Source organism: Nerophis lumbriciformis, linkage group LG38 (assembly GCF_033978685.3).
Source record: "Nerophis lumbriciformis linkage group LG38, RoL_Nlum_v2.1, whole genome shotgun sequence".
Classification (NCBI taxonomy): Eukaryota; Metazoa; Chordata; class Actinopteri; order Syngnathiformes; family Syngnathidae; genus Nerophis; species Nerophis lumbriciformis.
Window position 1 is genome coordinate 20,055,779 of NC_084585.2, and position 21,707 is coordinate 20,077,485.

General features: G+C 40.3%; 1 protein-coding gene across 1 annotated transcript in view; it reads right to left on the bottom strand.

Annotated features, from left to right (window-relative positions):
• The window catches only part of dstyk (dual serine/threonine and tyrosine protein kinase), an 84,355-nt gene that overhangs the window by 36,703 nt on the left and 25,945 nt on the right, over positions 1-21,707 (bottom strand). Inside the window, exons 3-7 of the mRNA XM_061932250.2 lie at positions 9,532-10,038; positions 9,224-9,419; positions 6,624-6,862; positions 6,466-6,549; positions 6,219-6,395 (exon numbers count right to left, since the gene is read on the bottom strand). Of these exons, the coding sequence (XP_061788234.2) occupies positions 6,219-6,395; positions 6,466-6,549; positions 6,624-6,862; positions 9,224-9,419; positions 9,532-10,038 (1,203 nt within the window). The remainder of the gene's footprint in view (positions 1-6,218; positions 6,396-6,465; positions 6,550-6,623; positions 6,863-9,223; positions 9,420-9,531; positions 10,039-21,707) is intronic.

Genomic DNA, 21,707 nt, shown 5'->3' on the forward strand with positions numbered 1-21,707 from the left:
GTTCCCAAACGTTTACTGAGTGTTGTTAAAAGGAAAGGCCATGTAACACAGTGGTGAACACGCCCTTTCCCAACTACTTTGGCACGTGTTGCAGCCATGAAATTATAAGTTAATTATTATTTGCAAAAAAAAAAATAAAGTTTATGAGTTTGAACATCAAATATCTTGTCTTTGTAGTGCATTCAATTGAATATGGGTTGAAAAGGATTTGCAAATCATTGTATTCCGTTTGTATTTACATCTAACACAATTTCCCAACTCATATGGAAACGGGGTTTGTATATAGACATACATATACACACACATATATATATATATATATATACATACATATATATATATATATATATATATACACATATATATATATATATATATATATATATATACATATATATATATATATATATATATATATATATACATATATACATATATATATATATATATATATATATATATATATATATATATATATATATATATATATATATATATATATATATATATATATATATATATATATATATATATATATATATATATGTATACATATACATATATATATATATATATATATATATATATATGTGTATACATATACATATATATACACACACACATTCATATACACACCTACAGTCGTGGTCAAAAGTTTACATACACTTGTAAAGAACATAATGTCATGCCTGTCTAGAGTTTCCAATAATTTCTACAACTCTTATTTTTTTGTGATAGAGTGATTGGAGCACATACTTATTGGTCACAAAAAACATTCATGAAGTTTGTTTCTTTTAAGAATTGATTATGGGTCTACTGAAAATGTGACCAAATCTGCTGGGTCAAAAGTATACATACAGCAATGTTAATATTTGGTTACATGTCCCTTGGCAAGTTTCACTGCAATTAGACGCTTTTGGTAGCCATCCACAAGTTTCTGGCAAGCTTCTGGCTGAATTTTTGACCACTTCTCTTGACAAAATTGGTGCCATCCATCCATCCATCCATCCATCCATGTTCTACCGCTTGTCCCTTTTGGGGTCACGGGGGGTGCTGGAGCCTATATCAGCTGCATTCGGGCGGAAGGCGAGGAACACCCTGGACAAGTCGCCACCTCATCACAGGGCCAACACAGATAGACAGACAACATTCACACTCACATTCACGCACTAGGGCCAATTTAGTGTTGCCAATCAACCTATCCCCAGGTGCATGTCTTTGGAGGTGGGAGGAAACCGGAGTACCCGGAGGGAACCCACGCAGTCACGGGGAGAACATGCAAACTCCACACAGAAAGATCCCGAGGCCGGGATTGAACTCAGGACTACTCAGGACCTTCAGATTGTGAGGCACATGCACTAACCCCTGTGCAAAATTGGTGCAGTTCAGCTAAATGTGTTGGTTTTCTGACATGGACTTGTTTCTTCAGCATTTTCCACACGTTTAAGTCAGGACTTTGGGAAGGCCATTCTTAAACCTTAATTGTAGTCTGATTTAGCCATTCCTTTACCACTTTTGTTAAACTGGCCCAGAGCATAATACTACCACCATCATGATTGACGGTAGGCATGGTGTTCCTGGGATTAAAGGCCTCATCTTTTCTCCTCCAAACATATTGCTGGGTATTGTGGCCAAACAGCTAAATTTTTGTTTCATCTGACCACAGAACTTTCCTCCAGAAGGTCTTATCTTTCTCCATGTGATAGATAGATAGATAGATTTAGGTTGTCCTGAATAATTTGGAGGTCATCCTCCTTTTTTACCTTTTTTACTATCTATCTATCTGATATAGATAGATAGATAGATAGATAGATAGATAGATAGATAGATAGATAGATAGATAGATAGATAGATAGATAGATAGATAGATAGATAGATAGTACTTTGATTCCTTCAGGAGAGTTTCTTCAGGAAAATTGAAACCTCAGGAAAGTTAAAATGTCAGTAATTGTATGGATGAAGGCAAATTGAGTGTTCACTTGGCTTCATTTCCGGTTCATGTGATTAATTGTATTTTAGGACTGTATATGTCAAAAATTAAATAAACAAATTTTTCAGCAAAGCTGAATACTTTAGTTGCTCAGAAAGAACAATGTTTATATAAGTTTGGGGTATGTCATTTAATGGGGTAAGACGTTAATGTGTCTTGTTTTCATGTTAGCATTTAAGATAGCTAACGAGCTATCAAAAGTGTGGAGTTTAAGAGTTTATGAAAATGTAGTTATCAATCACAATTTTTCGATCATTTTAATTTAAAACCGTTGGAGTTTTATTGCAATTATCATTATTACTGTTGACTGTTGCATCCCTCCTGTCAACTTCACTTTTTTCCTTGGCGAGCCGCGTTAATTGTCAGAGTGTGGGCAATGAAGAGTGTGGGCAATGAGTCGGCGCCAAAGAAGAATGCCCGCTGTCTATATTTAGCGAGTAGAAGTACATATTAAAAGTGAAATAGAGGTAGGTGTATATTGTGTCATTGATTTATTCGGTATTCAAAAACAAGCAGTCGCGAAAGTATTCCCCGAACAAATGAGATCCGCTACCACTAGCCCAGGGAGTTTGCATTACCACAGCGCGCAAGCCAACCTTTATCACTTCCATAAGTGCTTAGAAAACACATCTTAGAGACATTCTTCGTCGTTTGGCAACACTTTAAACACCACTGCTTTACTTATTTCACCAGGAAGGCAAAGTGTGGCCTGGGGGCAATTTGCTAAATGCACCTCTTTTTTATGGCACATTGGAGAAATAAAATAAACAAAAAGAACAGGAACATTTTTAAACTAGACCAAAATACCGTATTTTTCGGATTATAAATCGCTGTTTTTTTCATAGTTTGGCCGGGGGTGCGACTTATACTCTGGAGCGACTTATGTGTGAAATTATTAACACATTACCGTAAAATATCAAATAATATTATTTATCTCTTTCACGTAAGAGACTAGACGTACCGATAGAAGAGGAAGCGGCGCATTGTCTACCTTTGGAGTTGGCAGAGTTTTTTTAGAAGTGACAATGAGGAAGAAGATTTCATCGGATTTAGCGATTAGGAGTGACAGATTGTTTGGTAAACGTATAGCATGTTCTATATGTTATAGTTGTTTGAATGACTCTTACCATAGTATGTTACGTTAACATACCAGGCACGTTATCAGTTGGTTATTTATGCGTCATATAACGTACACTTATTCAGCCTGTTGTTCACTATTCTTTATTATTTTAAATTGCCTTTCAAATGTCTATTCTTGGTGTTGGATTTTTTCAAATAAATTTCCCCAAAAAATGTGACTTATACTCTAGTGCGACTTACAGTATATATGTTTTTTTCCTTCTTTATTATGCATTTCCGGCCGGTGCGACTTATACTCTGGAGCGATTTATAATCCGAAAAATACGGTACATAGCGTAATGAGAAAATGCTGAAATGATGATATTAATTAATAAAAACACAAAGATTTGTCTTTAAATACATGTTTTGCCTTTTTATTAGTCTATTTCTACCACCATATTGCAAGAATATTAATAACAATACTGTTTGTTTTCTATACTTGAAGTATCCCATTTATGCCCTTACAATGTGTAGTGTTGCATGTTTAGCTGTTCCCTGCCTCCAGTGATGATGCCACTTGTACGAAACATAGCTTATTTTTCACCATGGAGGCGAGCGTTGGTGACTTAAAAGCGTCTTTGCACTGTGTAGGGACAATAGCCGCTAGCTTGTCCAGTTGTCTGTCAAATTTACGGGACACAGCTGGAATGTCATCAACATGCATTATCACAATATGATGCTATTATTAAAAGCTCTACCGTCGGCCAAATTGCTATCATTTATATCGTATAGATCGTGATACCCTAACAATAAACAAAAATAATTTCCATTCTACTCATGTCTGTGGTAAAAGTCATAAGTGAATGTGTAAGCATTAACTAGTATCGTTTATGTCGACAACCACTTATGCTGACTTTAATCAGCCAGTCTAAGGGGTGTCAAAATTAAAGTAATAATAATAATTTCACTGTATAGAAAGATAATAAGGCGTGCATGATCTTTATTATGAAGAAACAAGTCTATATTTTATGGTTATTTTGTATATGAAAAAGTATTCATGATCTGTTCTAGTGCACTTAAATAAATATTTTGTTCTAAAAATGGATGATCACGTGTTGGCGAAACAAAGCTAAAATTATATAAAAATGGAATGCAGCATGTCCTTAAAGCTGAGCACAGCTATTCATCTCACTTACAGCACAGCACTGTGATTTACAACACCTTCATGACAACATACCTTAGCAACTTTCTATTATTCACTTGCTGCTCTTACTGATACGGCCATGACAGCGTCAGGTTAGCCTCAATGTCACAAATTCAAGTGTCTTGGTCACACGTGCTTGGACAGCGTGATGTTGTTAGTGAGCCAAACAAGCTCTCATGTGATGACAATACGATGCATGAACTGATTTGAGGCGGACACAGCTATTTGAATACCTGAGTCAAATCGATTTGAGGACGAGCGATGCGGAAACCGCTGCTGGCGTACCGTGATGTGGGATCTTTGTGTACGCTTTTTTTCCTGAGATCAGTAGAGAATCCATGTTACGCTTACACAATGTTGTATCGTAACGTAACGTTGTCAATGCCTCGTGCGTACGTTGGAGCAAGACGATTATCCAATAAGTCTTTTTTTAAAATTTTTACAATTTTGTCTTCAATAAAGTTAAAGGTAAAGTACCAATAATAATAATAATAATAACTGGGATTTATATAGCGCTTTTCTAAGTACCCAAAGTCGCTTTACATGTAGAACCCATCAATCATTCACACCTGGTGGTGGTAAGCTACTTTCATAGCCACAGCTGCCCTGGGGTAGACTGACGGAAGCGTGGCTGCAATTTGCGCCAACGGCCCCTCCAACCACCACCTCATTCAATTCACCGGTGTGAGTGGCACCGGGGGCAAAGGGTGAAGTGTCCCGCCCAAGGACACAACGGCAGCGATTTTTGGATGGTAAGAGGCGGGGAGCGAACCTGCAACCCTCAGGTTTCTGGCACGGTTGCTCTACCCACTACGCCATGCCGCCCAATGATTGTCACACACACTAGGTGTGGTGAGATTATCCTCTGCATTTGACCCATCAGCCTCACCTCCTGGGAGGTGAGGGGAGCAGTGAGCAGCAGCGGTGGCTGCGCCCGGGAATCATTTTTGGTGATTTAACCCCCAATTCTAACCCTTCATGCTGAGTGCCAAGCAGGGAGGTAATGGGTCCCATTTTTATCATCTTTGGTATGACTTTGAACTTACAACCTACCGATCTCAGGGCGAACACTCTAACCACTAGGCCACTGAGCAGTTGGCAATAAAAATATTAAGGGTTTAGGTTAGTGCAGTTCTTCTCATCCTGAGGTTCTTTGGGCATCCTGAGATGTCCATAGAAAAAGAGATCTGGTTCACCCCCATAATCTAATCTTATGTTCTCTCTTTCATTTCGGACATTTCCTGGAAGTTAAAAAATCTATATTATATCGTTAGAAAAAGTATTGTGATGCATTGCTGTATCAATATTGTTCCTACCCTTACTTCCCAACACAATTTATAACATACTTGTCATTATTGAAACTCTTCCTATTTAAATAAAATATTAACGTTTTTGCTATGAAATATAAATTTTTCAAATTTTAAAATTGCAACGTAAATACTTTTTTGCTGTAATAACTTTTTATGTGAAGTAAAAAAATATGACTTCTTTTTTTGTAATATTATGTTAATATTTTTAACAACTTGTACTATTTTGCTTTCACTGTGAAATTGTGACTATTTGTTCAGGCTTTCTGGCATCATTTTAATACCAGTCTGTGTCTTGGGCCCGTGCAGCGTTCACATTTGAGATCAAGTGAACCGATCTGCTTCTTCCAACTCCTTTTCAGACATGTTGAAACATGATATTCCTGATTGTAACTTAGTAAGTATATTCAAAACCAACTAAACCATTAGCATTTTTCGCCTGTCAGGGGTCGTCACAGTGAGTCAATTGCATGAATGGTTTCGGCTTTGTTTTTACTTATACAACCCAGGCAGGGAATCATACCCTCATGATGTCATGATTGGCAGACAATTGTCAATTGTACAAAAGTGTACAATTACATCACCATGGATCATTACTGTATTAAATAATTTGCTGAATGTGTGAAAAAGTGAGTGAAAAACGTAAAATAATGTTAACCTGGCGTAAAGATGCAGCAAAGGCCTCGTGGGAGCTGTTGAGACGGGTTCTGAACTGGGAGCAGATGCTTCGGGCCAGTTTGGCAGCGCTGAGACTTTCAATGGCATCCTGGGCTACTTTACGCTTCCACTCTGAAGAGATGGCGGGAGGGTTCACGAACGTTATCCTGTGGATGATCTGGGAGAGACGCGTGGCACGTTAGCTGCGTGGTGTCCAACTTGCAGCACGAGATTAGCAAATTGTTCACCTGTTTGATTTGTTCCCAGACGAGTCGCGTAACCGAAGATCCCGAATGGAAGGTTACTTCCACGTGGTAGGCGGCGTTTAATAGCTGCAGGAAGCAAACACACATCGTTATACTACAAGTTTGCAGAGCGACGACAAGGAGACAGAAGGTGTGCTCGCCTGTTTCAGGTGATTGGAGGTGATGTTGTGCACGGACGTATCGTTGTGGGACTTCTCCAGACTGCTGAGACATCGCTCCAATGTGCCGACAAAGCTTTCTCTCAAGTAGTCCACGGAGCTGATGAGCTTGTTGGCCACAGCCTGATTCAAACGCACCACAATCAGCTCCTGGATCTGATGAATGCAGGACTTGATCTCCTTCGACGTCACTGCATCGCCACTGGTCGTTACGATGACGTCTGCAGTCAAAGGAGCTTGATGTTAGCATTCTCATGACTGATTAAAACAGCGGGCTTCTAGATTTAACGAGCAGCTGCGAGCATTAAGTACAGTGTTCTCTCGATTATCGCTGAGGTTAACTTCCACACAAATTTTGCTATTTACTTTATGATTACAATGAATATTGTATGCATTTAAGGTCTTTGTGAAACGTCTACACTAGGGCTGTACCAGTATTACGAATTATACTGGTATATTTTATAAAAAGGTATCCATTTGAGACAATATTACCATACCGATATATGTAATCCTTAATGTTTTGACGCAGAGGTCTCTCTGCTCATTCTGTCAGTGCTGGGTGATGTGTCCCGCCTTAGCCACGCACAAAGTGAGGCGTGGTAGGAGCCTCAATTGACATAAAATTGACAAACTCTCGTACGGGGAGTGTGTATCTGTCAACCTTCCCCATTATGCCGGGAAATCATGTATTTTGTCCTCCTTTCCCATCCCATTTTTCCCCGGATTTTGCTCTTAATGAAAAAAATATTCTGAGCAGTATTGTTGCCAGCAATTGGGTCCGTTTGACTCTAGCCTTAGCATCACTTGGGGCAACACACGTTCATGACAGCAGCATGGAGAGTTGCAATTTACGTGATTCTATCAAATCAACAATGCGAGATAAGTGGTTGCACTTGACGATGGAAAAGACATTTCTGCCATACATAAACTTTGTGTAAATAGATGTTCCTAATTGCAACGGTGTGAAAAAAACGGATTTAAAAAGCTGCCAGAAGTAATTAATTTGTTACATGAGCTTCCCAGTGGCAACGACTTAGCTCAAGAAGCACTGACACACAACAAATGAATACACAATTTGAAAGTTTAACTGCAGTGCCAATATTGTCAGCTGCCACAGCATCCTGAAGTTGGCTGGTTGGTGTTTCCAGCTTACCGGTAAATGTTTTAAGGGGAACAGGAGTCTTCTAAAATTTTAAGTTAAAAAAACACTATTGTTAAAGGTAAATTATTTTCAAGTTGCTACTGATGCTTAAAATGTCCTCTAAAACCAGGGACTTTATTTTATATTTTGTTCTTTTGTTTTGTTATTAGATGAGGAGATCAGCATAGCTAAAGGTTTGTTTTAATGAAGATTATACTTTACTTTTCTCATATTTTCAAGGCGTTTTAACATTTTTATGTACATCTATCTATGCATTAAACTTTAAAATTTCCAGAAATGTACTCATGTTAAGTTTGTTTCAATAAAACAACTTGGCACCCATATTTGGCTTTGATTTTGTCTAAATAAATAAAAAATATTGGGATATATATCGAGGGCAGCACGGTGTAACAGTGCATGTGCCTCACACCTCTCACCTCCAAAGACATGCACCTGGGGATAGGTTGATTGGCAGCACTAAATTGGCCCTAGTGTGTGAATGTCGTCTGTCTATCTGTGTTGGCCCTGCGATGAGGTGGCGACTTGTCCAAGGTGTACACCGCCTTCTACCCAAATACAGCACCCCCCGCGACCCCGAAAGGGACAATCGGTAGAAAATGGATGGATACCTATCGCATATCTGGATTCACCCAAAATATATTGGAATATGAGTTTTGGTCCATATCGCCGATCCCTACTCCACACTGTTATTAACCCTTCACAGACTTCGAAACACTTTCTACACACTTATGTAATTGTAACATACAAAATATTAGTACTCCCAAATGATGAAACTAAAGAACTAGCTGCGTGATGTCAATGTTTCAAATGTCCTTATATTTGTTTTCTTTCTTTCTTATGTAGAAACCAAGGATTCGTTGATCTTGTAATGGCAGCGAAAATATATTAGCTCATAGCTAAGCTACCTTCTTGTAGGATAGCAATGGAGGAGTTTGCCCTTTTCTCCAATAGTAACAAGCTTTTTCTGGGGCTTAGAGTCTGTTACAGAAGCCTTAGAACGTTTGGACGACCCCAAATGTTCTCTGCAAAACTAACATGGAGGTCAGCTGTAGCAAACAGGACGCTCAAGGCTGAGCCAATCAGCTGCCATGACAGAGATCACACTACACAGTGCTCTAATTTGGTCCAACCAATAGTGTGCCATGTACCACTTTTACTATTCAATAGAAGGGCTGTTAATATCAAATACATGTTATAATACATGTTTCTAAAAAAATACCTATTTAAAAAAATAAATAAAATCTAAACAGTGGTAATTCAGTAATCAACACAAATTTCACAAATGTCACAAACGACCAACGACTTCCGCTCACTGTGTTTAAACACAAAAATGCATATTTCCACCTTGTCAAAAATTCAAAAACCGAATCAAACAAAAACCAAGGTGCCATTGCATATTTTTAAACACAACCTAACTGACCTGTGAATTCCAAGTTGGCAGCGTCCTCCAGCAACTGATCTTTCATGCTGCCGAGCGTCTCCACAATCATTTCCTTCATTTCCTCCTGTTTGCGGTTGGCGATGGCCATAAGCGACGTGAACAATTCTGTCTCTTTCTCACGGGTGTATTCCAGCCTGCGGGGGGTTATCTGCAGGTCTCGCTGCATGTCAAAGGCCTGCAGGGGAAAAGGATGAACCAGAGAGGACAAAAGCAATATGTGTTTTGTTGACTGATGATAAGCATTAGAACGGTCACATGAGAAGGGCAAGGAGGAAAACTATCCCAACCTGATTGATGAAAAGATCTAAGCAGCGGCAGTGGAGTCCATTCAGCAGGTTGGCAGCCTCCACCTGTTGGTTTTGAAGCACCTGGCGCGTAAAGGGCACCAGCAGCCTGTGGAGTCTGTCGAAAGCCTCGCCCAGCATGCTCTGTGGCTTGGCACCTGGGGTGGGCATCTGCGTGGGGGCTCCGCAGGAGCAGTTTCCCATGGAGGTACTGAGGAGCCCGAGGGAGAGAAGCTGCTTGTGGAGGGGGCTCTTCTCACGCTCTTTTTCCTTCTCCCCGCGGCGGCTGGGCTCCGGCGAGGCTGTGGGCATGGTGTCGGGGATGCGGACAAAACAAATGGAATAAGGGAGCATCTCTTTGACCTTCCAGAGCTCAGCCACCTGCTCCGCGTTTAGGGAGTCCTCCTTGATAGCGTACAGTACGATTGGAATGACGTTCCTTGTGAAGTCGTCCAGGGCTTCCTCTATGGGCTGGACGCTCGCACAAGGCACCACCATGACCTTTGCTTCCTGACGATGAACAACAAACATTTCAGCACAGCACAGACGTCCTCCAAATGTAAAATATTGAACTTTGTCATTATAATCCATGTATTTTTCACCGAGAAACAAAGGCAAAGTGTGTGTGTGGGGGACTACTCCTGGAATAGCATCAAAATGTTTGAAGGAAATCGTTTAAGTCGTTTTTACCTAATCTGCTCACAGACAAAGCACAATGAGAACTAAACCTCATTGGCTGAGGTAATTACTGTCCATGCAAACAGATTCCAGATTAGTTCTGCTATGCTTTTTCATCTTTTGTGGGCTTTTGTAGGATGTGAAGTAGGCAGGAAGTTTACAATAAAATAATAAACAAGGGGTGTGACGATACACTGATTTTGGGTTCACACCTAAAGTGTGTGTGACAATCATTGGTACTACTACTACTTTATGTAAAAAAAAAATTAACAATCAATCAATATATAGTCATACAATATACTTTCTCGGCAGAAGAAACAAGTTTTATAAAACAATTGTTCTGGCTACTTTAGAGCCGTATTATTTCCGAGTGTTCAAATATGTTTATTTTTAATTTATAAAAGTTTCTGTGTTTTTTTGTAATGATACAGGAAGAAAAAGTGTGTTGGGTGTGTCACGACCAGTTTATGTGATGTCCTATCTTGCTGATTGTATTGTACCATATGTCCCGGCAAGAAATCTGTGTTCAAAGAACTCCGGCTTATTAGTGATTCCCAGAGCCCAAAAAAAGTCTGCGGGCTATAGAGCGTTTTCTATTTGGGCTCCAGTACTCTGGAATACCCTCCTGGTAACAGTTAGAGATGCTACCTCAGTAGAAGCATTTAAGTCCCATCTTAAAACTAATTTGTATACTCTAGCCTTTAAATAGACCCCCCTTTTAGACCAGTTGATCTGCCGTTTCTTTTCTGCTCTGCCCCCCTCTCCTTCGTGGAGGGGGGGGCACAGGTTCGGTGGCCACGGATGAAGCGCTGGCTGTCCAAAGTTGGGACCCGGGGTGTACCGCTCGTCTGTGCATCGGTTGGGGACGTCTCTGCGCTGCTGACCTGTCTCCGCTCGGGATGGTCTCCTGCTGGCCCCACTATGGACTGGACTCTCACTATTATGTTAGATCCACTATGGACTGGACTCTCACAATATTATGCTAGATCCACTCGACGTCCATTGCACCGGTCGCCCAGTGGGGGGTCCCCACATCTGCGGTCCTCTCCAAGGTTTCTCATTGTCCCATTGGGTTGAGTTTTTCCCTGCCCTGATGTGGGATCTGAGCCGAGGATGTTGTTGTGGCTTGTGCAGCCCTTTGAGACACTCGTGATTTAGGGCTATATAAGTAAACATTGATTGATTGATTGATTGTCCTGCAAATTAACTTCCTGTTGTCATATTTCTTCGAGTATAGATTGATCTCTGTCTAAGAGTGCACAGCCTGTAGGTTTGATGTGCACATTAGAATACCTTAGTTGCTCAGGTAGTAATGTATTTATATAAGTTTCGATGCAGAATGTTTTTTAATAAAGAAAGAGGTTAATGTCTCTTGTCTCCATGTTAGCATTTAAGCTAGCTAGTGCTAGATGTGATTACTAATAAATAAGCAGTGTCAACGGTCAAAGTTTATCAAAGTATCATCAATCACGGTTTAACAATAATTGTAATCTAAAACAGTAGTATTAACCATGGGAAGTTTTACCACAGTTTATCATTATACCTTTCATCGTTACATCGCTAGGTCCTATTATGCAAAACCAACTTTTCTTACCTTGGCACTTGTTTTTGTGTATTTGGCTTCCCCACTAGTCCTGAAAATTTTAATCCAAACCACGGAGACGTGGCGGAGATGTTAATGAAACACTTGTTCTTCTTTCCAAACAAGACATTTGGAATTTGATACTTAAGTGACATATTTTGCCTTAGTTCAAATCAGCTGATATCTCCATATATGGTATAGGTTAAGCCCAAGAGCTTTGCGTGAGTCCGCCATTTTATCCAGTTGTTGTCCAAAGTTGTAGTCAATAAGTTCCTTCTTTTTCCGCAATCCTTTTGTGCAGGGCAGACTGGCTTGTATGTGCCCATGCAGGCTAAAGAACTGACCTCAGATTTCCACTGGATGCAGAGCTGCTACCGAACAAAACCGCCACGGAACAGCACCGCCATCCACAGTTGAGCAATCCCCACCGCTGTTTTGTTGCGGCTCCGTCGTGCAGCGATATAGCGTAGACTTTTACGAGATCTCACCAATCCATGCGTAATCACATGATAAGCGAAGTTGTAATAAAGCGAACCACATACAGTTTATTCTGTCCTTCCACAGGAGCAGAAGCTAATAAACTCAGCCGGTATCAGCTGGTTTTTGACACAGGCTATACAGCTGTCCTGGGATATGCTTGTATACTATTATTTAACTTTGGACCTCCAGAATCAGCATGTTCTGATCCATATGTGTCAATGAGGTGAAATTACGCCTGAAAACTTTGACAAGTTGACTTCGCGTCCATCGCCGCCCATTAGAATGTTTCAAAGTGTAAAATACGACCCGCCTTGAAAACTGAGTATGGTATTTTAAAAGTAAACCAGATAATTTATTTTGTGTTTGTGCAAGGGTTTTTATGCAAGTTTACATTTTTTGTAGCGTCCGACAAATATTGAAACTCTGCGTATATTTAGCGCTGGAATGCGGAACGTTAACGACATGTCGGTGACGTTCAGCAGGCGGTGGAAACTGACATATTGACCTGAATAAAAAGGGAAAGAGTCTCCCACCGAGCAGGTGTCATTCCATGGCTGTTTTGTATCCAGTGGAGATATGGGGTGACAGTTTAGCAGTATCTGCTTAGACATACACGCGGCACCTTGGCATTAGTATTCAAATGAAGGAAAATCAGGCTCGCTATGTTTGCTAGCTCTTGATTTGTTGTGTGTGCAAAGCATTTAATTCAGATGGATATAATTCTAACAATGTTTTTAAAAAAAACTTTTGACTGTGTCTTTACCAGCTTTTCTCTAAACAAGAAATATCATGTTTTAATTTTGCGACTCAAGAGCTTGTCACATCCCCATGAGGGTTTCCACTACATGGTGCACCGCCACAGTAAAATAAAAGATGCCACACAATAAAATTGAAGGTCTTTCATGTGAAAACAAATTTAAGTAATATTGTATGAACTATCATTCGCTGTATTCTTAGGGCACTGAACAGATCACAACTAGACTGTTCAGCTTGTCTTAGAAGACATATTTCCTCTCATCCAAAGCCTACGTCTGAGGTTATGGGTTTTTATAGAACAAACTGTGGATCCTGCACCATCCCCTCAGACTTCAGCGGTCTTATCTAGTCTTTATTCATGATATGATGAAGTCTGCTCAAATGAGAGGCAAAACGTTTCCCAAGACCACTTGAACTGTCCTACTGCGATCGATTCAACACCATGAGCATTAGGAGCCAATGTACTGACTTAAAAAGCTGAATGGAAATCATTTGAGTTTTTATAAAGTTCATGGAAACCACAAGTGTGAATGTTTCCTGACCTGAGGGCCAAGAAAAGCACAAAAGGTGACGATAAAATTCTCTACAAAACTGCGTGTATAAACCTACCAGAAAAGACGAAATAAATTAATTTCTCAGTGTGACACACCCACATTAGACATTTTAGCTCATAGCTTTAAGATGACTCACTGTCTTTACCCAAGCTGTTTGACGTTAGGCAGCTATTTGAAAGACTGCTTTATACAAATACGCTGTTGGCAAACACGCAGCTCTGCAACAAGATTATGTCCTTTAGCAGTTAATGGAGACAAAAACAATATACTTGCAGGACCTAGAATGCACATATGACTTTGGAAAATATTTGAAGACAATGACTGTAAAGTCCCCAATTCTGCAAAACGGGCTAGTGTGTGAATGGGAGTGTGAACGGTTGTCTATTTATATTTGTTGGCCCTGCAATAAGATGCCGGCTTTTCTAAGGTGTACCCTGCCTTCCGCCCGAGTGCAGCTGGGCTAGGCTGCAGCCCCCTGCAAACCTGAGGGGGGCAAGTGGTAAAAAATGGATGGATTGATGGGTATTTCAATAATGATGTAACAGTACTGTGTGTTCCTAAAGCCTGTTTATGACTTGTTTGCCCCACTTTTGAGAGAGGGGGCGCTCAAACGCTCACTTTTGAAGTTGCAGCTTTTCATGATATCATCAATAAAAAACCTCTCTAGCTATATGAGCCTGTGTAAATGCAGACTGTATGCAGTGCGTCTCCCATAACAATGTGACCTCGGAGTATGTTAAGGTAACATGCAAAGTTCCACAAGGTTCAGTTATTGGTCCTGCACTCTTCTACATGCTGCCACTAGGTGGCATCATACGCAAATACGGTGTTAGCTTTCACTGTTATGCTGATGACACCCAACTCTACATGCCCCTAAAGCTGACCAACAGTCCAGATTGTAGTCACCTGGAGGTGTGTCTAAATGAAATTAAACAATAGATGTCCAGCAACTTTTTGCATCTTAACGCTAAGAAAACGGAAATGCTGATTATCGGTCCACACCGGCACCAATTTAATAATATCACCTCAACTTTTTGACAACAAAAAAATTACACAAAGTGACTCAGTAAAGAATCTCGGTATTATCTTCGACCCAACTCTCTCGTTTGAGTCACACATTAAGAGTGTTACAAAGACAGCCTTCTTTCATCTCCGTAATATCGCTAAAATTCATCCCATTTTGTCCACCACCGATGCAGAGATCATTATTCATGCGTTCGTTACGTCTCATCTCGATTACTTTAACATATTTATTTTTGGGTCTCCCTATGTCTAGCATAAAAAGATTACAGTTGGTAGAAAATGCGGCTGCTCGACTTTTGACAAGAACAAGAAAGTTTTATCATATTACGCCTATACTGGCTCACTTACACTGGCTTCCCGTGCACTTAAGATGTGACTTTAAGGTTTTACTACTTGCGTATAAAGTACTAAATGGTCTAGCTTCATCCTATCTTGCTGATTGTATTGTAACATATGTTCCGGCCAGAAATCTGCGTTCAAAGAACTCCGGCTTATTAGTAATTCCCAGAGCCAAAAAAAAGTCTGCGGGCTTCAGAGCTTTTTCTATTCGGGCTTCAGTACTCTGGAATGCTCTACCAGTAACAGTTAAATGCCTCAGTAGAAGCATTTAAGTCCCATCTTAAAACTAATTTGTATACTCTTTAAATAGACTCCTTTTTAGACCAGTTGATCTGCTGTCTCTCTTTTCTGCTCTGCCCCCCCTCTCCTGTGTGGAGAGGTTATCAGGTGACCACGGATCAGCGCTAGCTGTTCAAATTCGGGACCCAGGATGGACCACACCTCTTTGTATCAGTCGGCGACGTCTCTGCGCCCTGACGTGTCTACATGCAAGTGGATCCCTGCTGGCCCCACTATGGACTGAACTCTCACATTATTAACTGTATCCACTCGGCATCCATTGCACCAGTCACCCAGGGGGGAACACCACATTTGCGGTCCTTTCCAAGATTTCTCGTTGTTCCCATTGGGTTGAGTTTTTCTTGCCCTGTCGTAGTGGCTTGTGCAGCCCTTTGAGACATTTGTGATTAAGGGTTATAGAGGTAAACTTTGATTGAATGATTGACTGATATCACTCAGTAACAGATGTGGGAGCTGTAAGTTTGTTTTTTGTTTCTCTTCAGAGAATAGGCTAACCTAGCATGATGTTGCTGTTAAAATGTGAGCATAATGTTAGCACGAGTGCTGTCAAATGATTGATTGTTAAAAATCAGATGTATCACACTTTTAAATTTAGAATAACGTAATTTAAATTAACTTGAAAAAAAGCCTAATATTTGGACACATATGCAACTTCATTGTCAGAACGACGGTCAGACAGGAATTTTTTTTTAAATGTTTTACTTGAATCCACGTAATATATTTGCTCAAAACTTGTTCAAATGTTTTTAAATCCTATCATGGTGTATTTTGAAGAGAAATTTGCGACAGTGGTAGTCTCCTCACTCAGCTTTGCACTGAGGGTAACACCCTCCCCTCCTCAAATCGACGTCCCACTGGGGTGAGTTTTTCCTTGCCCTTATGTGGGCTTTGTACCGAGGATGTCGTTGTGGCTTGTGCCGCCCTTTGAGACACTTGTGATTTAGGGCTATATAAATAAACATTGATTGATTGATTGATTGATGTATGATCAGTCACTGTATAACAACCTGTGCTGCCTTTCAGGTAATCATCCGCGGTTGAGATAAAGGAGCATGTACGGTCAAAATAACTTGCCTGATTAATCTGCGTTGATACATGATTAATACAATATATTGTTGCGAATATTCCCATGAGTCGTCCTCTACCACTCCTTTAAAGGGGAATTGCACTTTCTTTGGAATTTTGCCTATCATTTGCAATCCTTATGTAAGACAAGCACACATAAGTTTATTTTGTTTATGCACTAACTAGTAAATAAATGCCAGCAAAATTCTGCATTACAATGGACCCCATGAGAGCCGCTCCATTCTGCCTATAAATCGCTTAAAAAACATCCAAACACTTCCATCAAAGTTTTATATACACACTATATGTAATGTAGTCACAGGCACAACTACAAAACCCAAAACCAGTGAAGTTGGCACGTTGTGTAAATCATAGATAAAAACAAAATACAATGATTTGATAATCCTTTTCAACTTATATTCAATTGAATGCACTGCAAAGACAAGATATTTAAATGTTCGAACTGAGAGACTTTTTAATTTTTTTGAAAATAATCATTAACTTAGAATTTAATAGCAGCAACACATTGCAAAAAAGTTGGCACAGGGGCATTTTTACCACTGTGTTACATTGCCTTTTTTTAACAACACTCAGTAAACGTTTGGGAACTGATGAGACCAATTTTTGAAGCTTTTCAGGTGGAATTCTTTCCCATTCTTGCTTGATGTACAGCTTAAGTTGTTCAACTCCGTTGTCGTATTTTACGTTTCATAATGCGCCACACATTTTCAATGGGAGACAGGTCTGGACTACAGGCAGGCCAGTCTAGTACCCGCACTCTTTTACTACGAAGCCTCGCTGTTATAACACATGCAGAATGTGGCTTGGCATTGTCTTGCTGAAACATATTTTACTCCAAAACCTGTATGTACCTTTCAGCATTAATGGTGCCTTCACAGATGTGTAAGTTACCCATGCCTTGGGCACTAATACACCCCATACCATCACAGATGCTGGCTTTTGAACTTGGCGCCTATAACAGTCCAGATGGTTCTTTTCCTCTTTGGTCCAGAGGACACAACATCCACAGTTTTCAAAAACAATTTGAAATGTGGATTCGTCAGACCACAGAACATTTTTCCACTTTGCATTAGTCCATCTTAGATGAGCTCGGGCTCAGCGAAGCCGGCGGCGTTTCTGGGTGTTGTTGATAAATGGCTTTTGCTTTGCATATTAGAGTTTTAACTTGCACTTACATATGTAGCGACGAACTGTAGTTACTGACAGTGGTTTTCTGAAGTGTTCCTGAGCCCATGTGGTGATATCCTTTACACACTGATGTCGCTTTTTGATGCAGTACTGCCTGAGGGATCGAAGGTCACGGGCATTCAATGTTGGTTTTCGGCCTTGCTGCTTTTGAGTAAAAATCCATCCATCCATCCATCTTCTACCGCTTATTCCCTTTGGGGTCGCGGGGGGCGCTGCAGCCCATCTCAGCTACAATCGGGCGGATGGCGGGGTACACCCTGGACAAGTCGCCACCTCATCGCAGGGCCAACACAGATAGACAGACAACATTCACACTCACATTCACACACTAGGGCCAATTTAGTGTTGCCAATCAACCTATCCCCAGGTGCATGTCTTTGGAGGTGGGAGGAAGCCGGAGTACCCGGAGAGAACCCACGCAGTCACGGGGAGAACATGCAAACTCCACACAGAAAGATCCCGAGCCCGGGATTGAACCCAAGACTACTCAGGACCTTCGTATTGTGAGGCAGATGCACCGATCCACCGTGCTGCCCTTGAGTACAAATATATGATCAAAATAATATACAAACCCCGTTTCCATATGAGTTGGGAAATTGTGTTAGATGTAAATAAAACAGAATACAATGATTTGCAAATCCTTTTCAACCCATATTCAGTTGAATGCACTACAAAGACAAGATATTTGATGTTCAAACTCATAAACTTTATTTTTTTTTTGCAAATAATAATTAACTTAGAATTTGATGGCTGCAACACGTGCCAAAGTAGTTGGGAAAGGGCATGTTCACCACTGTGTTACATGGCCTTTCCTTTTAACAACACTCAGTAAACATTTGGGAACTGAGGAGGCACATTTTTTAAGCTTCTCAGGTGGAATTCTTTCCCATTCTTGCTTGATGTACAGCTTAAGTTGTTCAACAGTCCGGGGGTCTCCGTTGTGGTATTTTAGGCTTCATAATGCAACACACATTTTCAATGGGAGACAGGTCTGGACTAGTACCCGCACTCTTTTACTATGAAACCACGTTGACTTGGCATTGTCTTGCTGAAATAAGCAGGGGCGTCCATGGTAACGTTGCTTGGATGGCAACATATGTTGCTCCAAAACCTGTATGTACCTTTCAGCATTAATGGCGCCTTCACAGATGTGTAAGTTACCCATGCCTTGGGCACTAATACACCCCCATACCATCACAGATGCTGGCTTTTCAACTTTGCGCCAATAACAATCCGGATGGTTCTTTTCCTCTTTGGTCCGGAGGACACGACGTCCACAGTTTCCAAAAACAATTTGAAATGTGGACTCGTCAGACCACAGGACACTTTTCCACTTTGTATCAGTCCATCCTAGATGAGCTCAGGCCCAGCGAAGCCGACGGCGTTTCTGGGTGTTGTTGATAAACGGTTTTCACCTTGCATAGGAGAGTTTTAACTTGCACTTACAGATGTAGCGACCAACTGTAGTTACTGACAGTGGGTTTCTGAAGTGTTCCTGAGCCCATGTGGTGATATCCTTTACACACTGATGTCGCTTGTTGATGCAGTACAGCCTGAGGGATGGAAGGTCACAGGCTTAGCTGCTTACGTGCAGTGATTTCTCCAGATACTCTGAACCCTTTGATGATATTACGGACCGTAGATGGTGAAATCCCTAAATTCCTGGCAATAGCTGGTTGAGAAAGGTTTTTCTTAAACTGTTCAACAATTTGCTCACGCACTTGTTGACAAAGTGGTGACCCTCGCCCCATCCTTGTTTGTGAATGACTGAGCATTTCATGGAATCTACTTTTATACCCGATCATGGCACCCACCTGTTCCCAATTTGCCTGTTCACCTGTGGGATGTTCCAAATAAGTGCTTGATGAGCATTCCTCAACTTTATCAGTATTTATTGCCACCTTTCCCAACTTCTTTGTCATGTGTTGCTGGCATCAAATTCTAAAGTTAATGATTATTTGCAAAAAAAAAAAAGTTTATCAGTTTGAACATCAAATATGTTGTCTTTGTAGCATATTCAACTGAATATGGGTTGAAAATGATTTGCAAATCATTGTATTCCGTTTATATTTACATCTAACACAATTTCCCAACTCATATGGAAACGGGGTTTGTACATCTCACGGAGATTCCAGAGCCCTTTTATGGTGATAATGAGCATGAGCAGTCACGTGATCCGTGACGCACGGCATAATTCGTGAGCAACAACAAAAAACACCTACTCAGTGGCTTAGTGGTTCGAGTGTCTGCCCTGAGATTGGTAGGTTGTGAGTTCAAACCCCGTCCGAGTCATACCAAAGACTATAAAAATAGGACCCATTACCTCCCTGCTTGGGACTCAGCATCAAGGGTTGGAATTGGGGGTTAAATCACCAAAATGATTCCCGCGCACGGCTACCGCTGCTGCTCACTGCTCCCCTCACCTCCCAGGGGGTGAACAAGGGGATGGGTCGAATGCAGAGGACAAATTTCACCACACGTAGTGTGTGTGTGAGAATCATTGGTACTTTAACTTTAACTTAATTACTTTGGGACAAATTATAATCCAAAACCTTATACTTTTTAACCTAAATATAAGGAGGATGAGCAACAAGTTTTAGAATCTGTGTGCTAAACAGATTAAACTTTAGTGAAACACTAAGCATCATGCAGCAATATTGCTAAGTGCTAAACAGGAAATACAATCTACAAACATAATAAAATAATCATTTACTGTACAATGTCTGCTCTCACTGGGATGCCGACCAATGGGAAATTATTTTAGTCCTGTTTAAATGAAGAATATATCACAACCATAAACATTTACCAAGTTCTCTGTTTATTGCTACAACCTTCTACTATCTATGTGGGAGGCATGATTTATAATCTAGAATTTACTTTCACAAGTTTAGACCACAAGCAGCAGGACACCGGCCGGCTCAGTATGTCAGCAGCTGCACAAGCTAGTTACCTCTCTGTGATCAATGCACCACTCAAATTAGGTCCTTAAAGTTAATGCTTAACAATATGGCTAAAACTTGGTTAATATTCAGGTCGCAAGATGTAAATGGAGTATTGTTGGCGGTTTGTGGATGTTTATTTAAATGTCTTTGTGGGCGTAATAGAGTTTGCTGACTTTTTTATTTTCAATTTAGAATGCATAAAAAAAGAAAAACATATGTATTCTTGTCTTACATAGGGATTGTGAATTATTAACAGCACATCTCTTTCCCATTTTTGTATATTTCCAGTATGACTGATCTGCTGATATGATAAGAGTGCAGAGAAGTAGCCACCGCGGACGTACGGAAATTGCCAAAGGCATTTGGAACAAAATATTCAGAATGGCCGTCTGAAATTGTGGCATTTTGTGGATGTTTAGACAATATTTTCACAAAAGTTGCGGATTGGAAATATAATTGGCTATGGTTTAACCGCGGATAAAATGAAACAATTCAGTATATCAAGAGCATTTATTTTTAGATTATACTGGTCCTCCTCCTTGCCCTCCCCACACACACCATTTAAGAAGCACTGCATTAAAAGGGCTGTTTGGAACTGGCTTAGTTAACTTTTTGTAGGGTACAGAATTTTTTCACACCTTCCTGAGGTGAATGTTTATTTATCTGTAAGTGTCAAGATATACGTGTGTTTTAAGATATCTCTTAACTCAAACCCCCTCCCCAACAGACACATATCACAGCCCCCGAGTTGGGGGAACCCGCCCCACTATTTGAGAAGCACTGGCTTAGGGGAGCGTCTTTGCACTGTGTTTATAGATACACAATTAGCTAATAGCTTGTCAGTGGGGGCACTAAAATTAATAGTTTAAGCCAGAGGGGATCAGCATTTGTAATCTGCATTGAAAATAATTATTCAGCAATGGCGATCACGTAATTTTTCATGAAAATCGGCCAATCGATCGGCACATCCCAAGTTAACATAGGACATCCTTCCCATGGCAAGATCCTACACCATCCCCTCTGACTAAATCTGTCCTAACTAGACAATGACTTGGATGAATGAAAATATTCACAGGCGTAATACACAATATCTCTATAGCTTGATAGAAATAATTTTGAAAATGTTTAAATTATATCATCTAGCCCTTAAAGTGTCTGTCAAGAAAAATAACTCTGGCCCTTGGACAAATGTTATTGAGAACCAACACTTGCCTAACTCTTGAATTAATCAAAAAAACAAAAAACAAGGCA